This window comes from Acyrthosiphon pisum, chromosome A1 (assembly GCF_005508785.2).
Source record: "Acyrthosiphon pisum isolate AL4f chromosome A1, pea_aphid_22Mar2018_4r6ur, whole genome shotgun sequence".
Classification (NCBI taxonomy): domain Eukaryota; kingdom Metazoa; phylum Arthropoda; class Insecta; order Hemiptera; family Aphididae; genus Acyrthosiphon; species Acyrthosiphon pisum.
Window position 1 is genome coordinate 53,645,852 of NC_042494.1, and position 10,159 is coordinate 53,656,010.

Genomic DNA, 10,159 nt, shown 5'->3' on the forward strand with positions numbered 1-10,159 from the left:
CAAAACCAGGAATAGGTCTGAAGAAAAAAATATTTCATTGGAATACATACAACATTTACATGAATTGCATGACAAGTGGTTAAATGTACACATTACTGACGTACCAAAGAATATACCTGTTAGTAAATTTATTATTATTTTAGATATAGCATAGATTTGATAAATGTTGGGGTGAAAGATGTAACGAGACATTATTACATCTTGTTACAAAGGGATATAAGTATCATATATTAATTTTGTATTTAATCCCTCCCGTAGATTGACAACGTAAAAATTCCTTAACAATATGTTTTAATATTATTATTATTAAATTGGAATGTTCTTAAGAGGATGTCAGCGCACTATTTTTTTCTCTCTAGCCCACGTGCAACATAGACAAAGCGCATTAACGCAGAATCATTTTTTGTATATTTTTAAGTAATCTCAGAGTAAAATCGCCCATTACAAAAAAGATACTAATATTTTTGAGGGAATGACATATCGATTTTATACTTTATTGTTGTTTGATTTTCAAAATAAACAAAAAAAATATTGTAAATTTAAATTATGTTTAAATGGTTTTGATACAAAATCGATGTCATTCCCTCAAAAATATTATTCTCTATCTTTTTTGTAATGAGTGATTTTACTAAGATTACTTCAAAACATAGAAAAATAATTCTGCGTAATTAATGCGGTTTGTCTATGTTGCACGTGGGCCAGAGTGAGAAAACAAATAGTGTGCTGACATCCTATTAATGTTTTCTGTTAGAAAAATAGCATTAAAATATTTTGACTTTCCTTCGATATATTTAAGAGGCTGTCAGCACACTATTTTTTTTCTCTATCTGGCTCACACGCAACATAGACAAAATGCATTTACGCAAAATCATTTTTTCTACGTGTTCTAAGTAATCTTAGAGTAAATTCCCATGACAAAAAAGATAGAGAATAATACTTTTGAGGGAATGACATATCGATTTGTCTAAATATTGTCTCAAAACAATTTAAACATCATTTAAATGTACATTTTTTATTTATTTTGCTTAAATGCGTTTTGTCTATGTTGCGCGTGGGCTAGAGAGAGAAAACTAATAGTGCGCTGACATCCTCTTAATGCAAACTGGCTTAGGTATTACCACAATATTTTACCTTTATCAATTAATGCAAGTCCCTATTGTTCTTAAGATAAATATTGTGTATGTTTCATGTTTTTATATAACAATGTTTACTTAGAAAACCACTTTTATTTAAATAACTTAGTTCTAGTTGATTATAATAACTTACTATTTACATTTTAACCGAATGTATTCAATTGTTTGTTTTAGGTAGTGATTGTTGATGCTAATCAAAGTATGGATTTAGTTAGAAAGCAATTTAAAGGTATTAGAGACTTAATAACTAAAAATGCATCTGCACTTGGAAAACTTAAAACAAGTCCTACAAATTCTGAAATTGGTAAAAATATAAATGACATTCACATTTCATCTAATTGTAAATTGATGTCTGACTCCTCAACCATTGTTCCAGCTCAAAGAGTCTAATTTAAACATTATTTTCTTTGTCAGCCTAAACTTATAAGACCTATATATTTTTTACTTTATATTTATACTTTTATTTACGCAAATACTTTTGATAGAAAAAATAAAAATATTGAATAAGGGACACGGACTTCACAAGGTTTCCTATATATTTTGTAATTATATATAATATAGTATAATACATATTGCAATATGATTAGTTAAAAAGAAAATCTATACATTTATACTTGTAAAAAAAATATTATTTATTATGATTTTTTTTTTCTAGTATTATAAAATTAATTTTTTTGTTTAAACTATTTTACTGGTATATGTTACTTATTGCACATTTGAAATATCTCTTATTGACTTGAGCACGCTTTGTTTAAAAATATATGTAAGTAAATTAATTAATTTCTACATCTGACATACTAGAATAAAGTAAAAATTATTTGATTTTATATAATATATTTTTATTAATACTATTATGTTAAAATGCAATTTTCTTTATAGATACCAATTGGCAATTACCAATATATTACTTGATAAAGTTTTAGAAATTGCTGTGATAACTAATAAATAAACTATTTAATATGCAATTGCTATTGATCAATATTATATTTATTCTATGTTCATTAATCATTATTATTTCTTTTTAATAGTCAGGCGCAGACAGGTAAAAAAAAGGCGCGGGATGCTGCATAATTTAAAGGGCAAATAAAACAAATTTTAAATATGTAGGTTATTAATAAAATATTTAAATGTTTTCTTTTGTTTTATTAAAATGTTGTAAATACATTAAAAATGTAAATAGGTGCCAAATTACAACAAACATTCAAAAAATTACAAATTTACAAACTTCTACAGTTGTATGGTAAAAAAATAAAAATAAATTGATGGTCCGCTATAACACATAACACATTCAAATATTATATTTAATTACTTTTAAAATATCATAAATCCGATTTCAGGGATTGCGACATATGTAGGTAGTAGATATATGAGTATATGACTAAACAAAGATATACTTGCTACTTAAGTGCAATACTCATATATCTCAGTTATACTGATATACATTTTTATGTTCATCTGAAGTCAGTCTTGTAAAGAATACTTTTATTTTGTATTCGGAATACATATTCGAATAAATGAGAATTAAGGTATTCAGAATACATATTCGAATAGTTTAAAAAGTATTCGAATACTATCAGAATACTTTTTTTCACAACTAGTTTTTGTCATTTTTTGAATGATTGGTAACTAACATTTATTAACTAATAGTTAAACATACAACGAATCATAAGTTATTTATACATTTTGACACATATGATACGGCCGATATGGGCCATACGGGATACAACACATTGTTGTTTGTGAAAATAATCATATCATGGGCCTATATTATATTTCGTTTAAAGAATAAAATCAATGGTCATGATTTATAATATGTCTTGTCACAAATTTAAAACTATTTTTCTCGATCGGAAAAAAGTATTTTTTTAATGAATAAGAAATACAAATAAAAGTATTCAGAATACGTATTTGAATACTTCTTAAAAAAAATATTTAAATTAGTATTCAAATATTTTAATTCAAATACTTTACAAGACTGCTTGCACTACAATAACTATAATATCAATAAAAATAATAAATTAATCAAGACAAACTAAAATCTTTAAAATTGAACCTTGAAAGCTGTTGAATCCAAGCAAAAATTAACAAACAAAAATATATTATACATTGCCGCGATTGTCTGTCTTTGTCTAACACACGTGGAACATAGAAACAATGACCTAAACGCCTGACAAAAATTAAGGTACTTCTAGTTGTTCGATTTAAAATATGTAAAGATGTTTGAATTAGTATGTAGGTTTACTTTGCATCGGTCGAAGCACTTTTTCGATTGTAGCAATATTTTGATGAGATCAAATTGTTTCTATATATTTTTTTATATAATAGTTTGTGGGTTATATAATTCTGCAATTACAGATAAATGATTTTGGTCATGTTCTTATTTTGGTACATTAAAAAGCAATGACTAGTAGCAGTTAATAAAACTATAACTAAATGTGTAGGTCTCAGAGTTAATAAGAGTATAAACATTGTTATAGGCTGCAGCATTTGGTGTGGAAGGGTCACGAAGGGCCAGAAATTGAGATGGCAAACTTATGGGTTAGTAAATTGTGATTAATTATTGCTCCCCAACCCCCACCCCATAACAATTAGAGCTAAGTGCCTCTTATGAAGATTGTGTTAATAATAAATTAATAAAGTATATTTAATGTATATAAAAAGCTGCTCAAACTAATTAACCTATTTTCTTACTGGCTACCTACTTTAAATGTATTCTTTTTTCTTTATGATTGTTATAGTTATTACTTATTACATAAATAATAGATCTATATCCACCTGATTTTATCAGAGAATTTTAACCATTTTCAAAATTCAGATTAATTTTAGGTTGGCACATTTATACCGATAGGAGCAAATATATTTTAGGGCAAGGGATGCTGTAGCATCCCAGCCAGTCCGCGTCTGTTAATAACCATCATATTATGTAAGCATGATTTTCAAAGTACAATTTAGACTAGAGTCAATATATTAAAATGTTATTTCTTATTTAAAAATAAATGTTTTTACTTATTAAAAAACATTATAATACAGTTTACTAGTATACTTAGGTTAACCATTTATTACAAATCTTACAACAAAAAATCTTTTATTTGTTCTTCCATTTTTTTAAATTGCAATCTTTCTTTTTCTTTATTGAGTATTTCTTCTGGTAAATCATCCAAAGATTCCTGAAAATAAAATTGAATATTATACATTACTTTAAAGAGAATGTTAATGCACGTTTAGTTTTCTTTGGCCCACGCACATCATAGACAATCTTGGAATAAAATCATCAATCACCAAAACTAGAGTATAATAATAATTATTGGGGGTATGATATCAGATTTGTCTAAATATTGTCTAAAAACAATTTAAAATTCATTTAAATATAAAAAATGTATCTTTATTTTTAGAGGCTAATATAAAGTAAGGGAATAATAAGGTTTAAACTGTCATGCCTGAACCCTCAAGTATTATTCTTTAATTTTTTTAATCGGTGGTTTTATTCTAAGATCTCAACTTTTTTTTTATTTTTTTTTTTATCTAGAATTTATACAATTTATACATAAAAAAGTATAATATGCATAACGGATGTTTTTTAAAATAATATTATAATATAGCAGCTTGACTGACTTGAGGGAAAAATCAACCAGTGAAGACAATTAGCCGTGAATTTACAAATTATTTAGGTTTTTGTGTGTTTAATTTATAAGATCCCTGGGCTATTATTGCTTTAGTTTTCTAAGGAAGTTCCTGGGTACGGACAAGGTTAGTAACTTAATAGAAGTTTGTATCGCCACAGAAGAACAGAACACTCTTTAAGTAGTAAAAAAAAATATCAGGAATTATAATAAAATATGTATTTTAAGGGGGCTGGAGCATACCATGTTTTAAGGGGTAGTGTTTAGGCATTTCATATTACATGTATATTTTGGAGAAAATGAACGTTAGTGTGTGTAATCCGTTATCGCACTTTTCAGGACAAATTTAGGTCTAACCGATTTATAATCGTTTGGAATGCAGGTAATATTTAATATTTTTTATATTATGGTTAGGTACTATGATTCTTAGAAATGAAATACCCATACGCGCATGCACAAGTCAATGAATATGAAGGAAATACTTTTGGTCCAGCTGTAGGGCAGAAGTTTGATGCTAACAGTACAAAAATAAAAATAAAAATTCACCTCCTTTTGATTGACTTATATTAATTTTCAAAAGATGATTGTATTCGTAAGACCATTTTCTAAGTTTGCTCGGAAATAGATTTACGACTTTATTTTTAGTTAATATAATATAATGCATAGTAAGTTTATATTTCTTACAAAATAAACTTGTACTTGACTTAGTTGTAGACAGCGACAAAATAAAAAATATAAGAATCCACTTCCGAGCAAACTTAGAAAAGAGGAATACAAACCAAATTTACTTTTCAAAATTGAAATCAAGCTACTGAAAGTATGTTTAATTTTTTTTTGATTATTGAACTAAATGTATGCAAAATATGGTTACTCCAGCCCCCTTAAGAGAAAAAAAGTGTCAAGTAAATTTTTTGGGGCTTTTGTATGTAATTATGGGGCTCCTTAAAAAAACTAATCCATGGGCTTTTGGTGTGCCAGGCCAACACTGGTTATGAATCAGAAGATTTTTGATTGGAACACTTGTAATTTTTGTATATTCAATATTTGGCAGTGTCCCAGACCTGTATACCGTACAACCATATTGGCTTAAGAAGAATACTCAAGAAGATAACTAAAAAATTACAAACGAAAAAAACTTTAAGTTAATGCGATGATCAATGTTTCGCATAGGTCTGATACTCTGGTAGATAAAACAAATATTGCGCTTACATCCTCTTATCACAAATCTAACTATATTTTATTATTAGGCATTTTTTGTTTTTGATATTTAATTTTCATACTTATTATACTACAATTATTAAATCAATCCTTACTAATTCTTGAATTATATGTGTGCAAGCATAACACAAGCTTTCAATAATTTTTTCTTTTAAGTCCTGTTTATTTCTACATTTGCACCCATTACAATTTTTTTCATTGGTCTCTTCATTTTTAAGTTCTTTTAAACTAAGTTTTAATGCTTTAACTCCCATTAGCGAAACATATTTCGAATACTTAGTTGCTTCCATAGCTGAGGAAGGTGACACGTTGACTTCCATAATGCCCTGTGAACATAATTCATCATAATATTATAATATAATGGAATGAAAAAAAATATAAAAATAAATTGAATAATTTACATACTTGGCATAATAAACAATAAGCTATAGCTGATGTTTTTTCAGATATTTTTTCTCCAGTTCTAAATATTGTGGACACAGTAGAAGGAAAATCGACTTGCAAATCGTTTACAAACCGTTCCGTAGTTTTTTGTATCGATTCATCTTCACTAGTCTAAAATTAATTGAAATATTTATTTATTTTTTTAGACACAATAGATACAATGCCTTTGTATACTTACAGCTGTTAAGAAATTTGAATGCATAAAATCATCCAACTTATTGAACAAGGCATAATATGAAATTTCTTTAGCGGACAGATTCCTCATTGGTCGAATTGTAACTAAAGATGTGTTGTTATTATTTTTATTATTAACGGCAAGCCCCTATAACATGTATTAGTGTAAGTCTTGCAAATGTACGGTTAGTTATTATCTAAAAAGCTAGAGAAATTAATTTATTAATAATCAGTAATTATTTATAAAATCATAATATTGAATTTACAGTAGAAATCTGTTACTACAAGTTCCAAAAGACAGTTTTTGCTGTACATCCGGTATCTTATATTTATAATGTTACTATTGTCTGTTAGACAGTCTTGTAAAGTATTCGAATAAATGTATTCAAATACGTTTCTTCATAATTTTATTGTATTTTTTATTCATTAAAAAATAGTTTATATTTGTGACAAAACAAATTTTTCTATTAAAACCGCACACATTATAAGTTATGAATAGAGCGTGGATTTGTATGTACAAAATGTGTCAAAATATGCCATATAATGTGCAGTTAAAATTGTGAAAATATGCAAGAAAAAAAAAAGTGGGTACAGTCGTTGCCAGATAAATTGAGACGGTGGCGGCGGCGCTTTTTGGTAAGTGTAGTCCAAACTAGTTGCTGGCAGCAGTGGCGCCGAAGTCCATGGTGACGTCGGGCCGTGGCCCGACCTGTTTTTTAAAAAATGTGGCCGGCCGGCCATATTTTATTTACTTCATAACTTTAATATGAGCATGAGTATATTTAAACCATGATTATGAATAAATGTATATTAGGGTACCTCTATATTAAATAATTAAGATATTGAGGCCGGGAAGTTTTAAAATTGCCCGACCACGTTTTAAAAACTTCGGCGCCACTGGCTGGCAGTCACCAGTTCGAACCCGGCTCAGTGCAAAAAATTTTCTGCATAATTATTTATTATTATTATTATATTTTTTATATTATTTTACAATTTCTGCTTTTTGTTCATAAATAAAAGATTATTATCAGAATATTTGATTTTAAATTAATATCGTAAAATAATTTTTATAACAATTGTTGTTTTATTGATGTATTTTTGGTAATAACATTGAAATACGGAGAACCACTAGTTTTCCGTTATTGCGCCGCTGCCGCCGTCTCAATTTATCTGGCAACGACTGTAAGTGGATGGCTCTGCTGTACTGTAGATTACAAGTAGGTCACTGTAATGGATGGTATTAATTTTGAATTCAATGATATAATATCATTGTATACGAAAAACAATTCTGTGCGGAGACAGTTTGTCAGTCTAGGATATTTTATATTATAATACTTATATTGTTTTTACTTATTATTAATACGGTGGCCGATAAGTTGAATTAATATTATACACCGTAATTTCTTCACCGTATTATCTACATTGTGAAATTAACTAATTTAAAAACAAATTTTTTAAAAAAATTCCAAGGAGGGAGGGGTAATTACACGTAATTTTATGTATTACAGTTATGATAGTGTTTTTAGAATTATTATACAGTGAAAACTTTAAATACTGGACATTCTTGGTCGCTGAAATTTTGTTCACTATTTGGAAGGTTAATCTTGTAGTAGGTTCCCAAGACAAGGTCTTCAAAATTTAAAGGAGTTTTTTTATGGGAGGTTTGACTGTATTTTGTTCTCAGTAAGGAGTAAGGGACCTAGTAGGTAACCTATAATGGAATATAATAATATGAAGAAATTAGAAAATAAAATAGTTTGTTTTTTTTACTATGTCCAAAGATATTTGAGATCCACGACCTAGAGCTACATTTGAAAGCAATCGAATAGATAATTTATGTTCGTTTTCTGCCGTCATTATCCGAGTACATTTTAACAGATCAGCTAATTTTGTTATTGCACGTTTACTAAAAATGAAATTAAACAAAAAAATGAATAGATACAAATATTATACAAGTATATTTATGACTGTTACCGAAGTTTCATTAACATATCTTCTTTTAATGTAAGGTCAGATAAATTGTTAAAAATATTTTGTAGTTTATCATTATATTGGTCAACATTAGTGTCTTTATTCAAACAATTATCCAAATAAACAGCTGCAGAAAACTTTACTATGTGGTAAGTTAAACCATATTTTTCAAAAAGTTCTTTAATTTTCTTCACTTGATCAAGGGGATAATCGTGTAAAACACTTTCTGAAATGGGTTAAAATTAATTAATTTCAATCAGTTTAACATTAACCATGCCCATGTCATTACCATCAATATATAACACTACAGGTTCAAATGTTAATCTCTTGTAAGTAGATTGTTGTAGTCCAGTCCATATCATATGTAGTAAAGATACTGAAGATTGGGAGCCACTTACACATACTAGAACGCGTTCACCTCTATTAACTAATTTTGATTTGCCAACAGTAGCACGAAACTTATGAGTAACCATAGGCACAAAACAAGTCCTAAGATATAAATTAGTTAGTTAAGGAAGTCAATTGTTGAATAATTTTTACCCACTTGCAGTACACAAATTTTTTTTGTAAAACAACATTTCCATCTTCGATTAAACATTTACGACATTTTAATTCTAATCTATGAAAAAATAATATCGTCAACATCTCAAAATAATATATACATTAAATTTGGAATTTTTAGTTTATAAAAGAAGTTAATAAATGATGATTCTCATATCAACCCATTAAAAAATAAATACAATGAAATAGTCTTACGGTTCAATAGGTTTGAGTACTTCGAAGACTTCAGCACCTTCTTCGTTAACGCTACACATTGTCACGGAAAATCCTCAAAATTTCAACAGAGTATTGACATTAGCAAATTTTTATATTAAAAAACTGATAGAAATCAGGTATTTGATGTTTTAAAATGTAATAAATTATAACTTGTGAATTGAGATCTACCATTCCAGACACCAATTACCAATACTCCACTTATCACGACGACAAGACGTGTGCCCACTGCCCACGACTCCACAGCACGGATATAGATACTATGGTTGAACAACGAGCAATAATATGACGGCGCCAAATGTTCTTATCAAGTTACATAAATACATAAATAGTATCCATACAAAAAAAGTCGCGATATACTAGCGCTCCACCGTGGGTAGGTAGCCCGGCTTGGTTACCGTAACTTAATAGTAGTTATAGAGGGCGCTAGTAAAACGCGACTTTTCGTCGGGATTGATAAGAACATTCGGCGCCGCTCAGCGCTTTGATCCAATATGGGCCGTCGTGCAACCATAGTATCTATATCCGTGCTCCACAGTCTGAAGCCTGTAGTTATCGGAACTTGGAAGACCATGCGTGAATACTGATAACTAATCGGTGATTACCATTTACCATACCATGGTCATAAAATTAATTTTTCAGTGGTATAAATATGGTGTTATATTCATAGACCTTATACTAGTATAAGGTCTATGGTTATATTACGGGTTTCGGTGCTATAGTATACGATGTTAGCAACGGCAAAATCCATGTGACTCCTTAACACCGATACGGGCACACCGCACACGACAATACGGCATGATTATTATATATTTTTATTAATTA

General features: G+C 28.5%; 3 protein-coding genes across 4 annotated transcripts in view; 2 read left to right on the forward strand and 1 right to left on the reverse strand.

The window, feature by feature from the left end:
• On the forward strand, positions 1–2,098 carry LOC100573648 (deoxynucleoside kinase; the record flags this gene model as incomplete). The annotated part of the gene is given in 2 exon segments (XM_008191352.3): positions 1–118; positions 1,308–2,098. Coding segments are annotated over 2 exon segments (334 nt in total), but the record flags the coding sequence as incomplete, so codon positions are not given.
• The window catches only part of UQCR11 (ubiquinol-cytochrome c reductase, complex III subunit XI), a gene marked incomplete at its 3' end in the record, with an annotated part of 32,021 nt that overhangs the window by 7,023 nt on the left and 14,839 nt on the right, over positions 1–10,159 (forward strand). The window contains 2 exon segments of the mRNA NM_001190813.1: positions 2,894–2,915; positions 7,713–7,724.
• Positions 4,159–9,579, reverse strand: LOC100163580 (cytoplasmic tRNA 2-thiolation protein 2-B). Of its 2 annotated transcripts, none has more exons than XM_001946512.5 (9): positions 9,317–9,579; positions 9,105–9,179; positions 8,850–9,049; positions 8,564–8,786; positions 8,360–8,495; positions 6,594–6,737; positions 6,377–6,526; positions 6,067–6,297; positions 4,159–4,300 (listed from the first exon to the last, which is right to left on the reverse strand). In XM_001946512.5, the coding sequence occupies exons 1-9, from the start codon at positions 9,373–9,375 to the stop codon at positions 4,202–4,204; spliced, it is 1,317 nt and encodes a 438-aa protein (XP_001946547.1). In that variant the 5' UTR covers positions 9,376–9,579; the 3' UTR covers positions 4,159–4,201. The 2 variants fall into 2 exon arrangements, with proteins under 2 accessions (XP_001946547.1, XP_008189573.1); XM_008191351.3 differs by having other exon boundaries at positions 9,105–9,174; positions 9,317–9,578.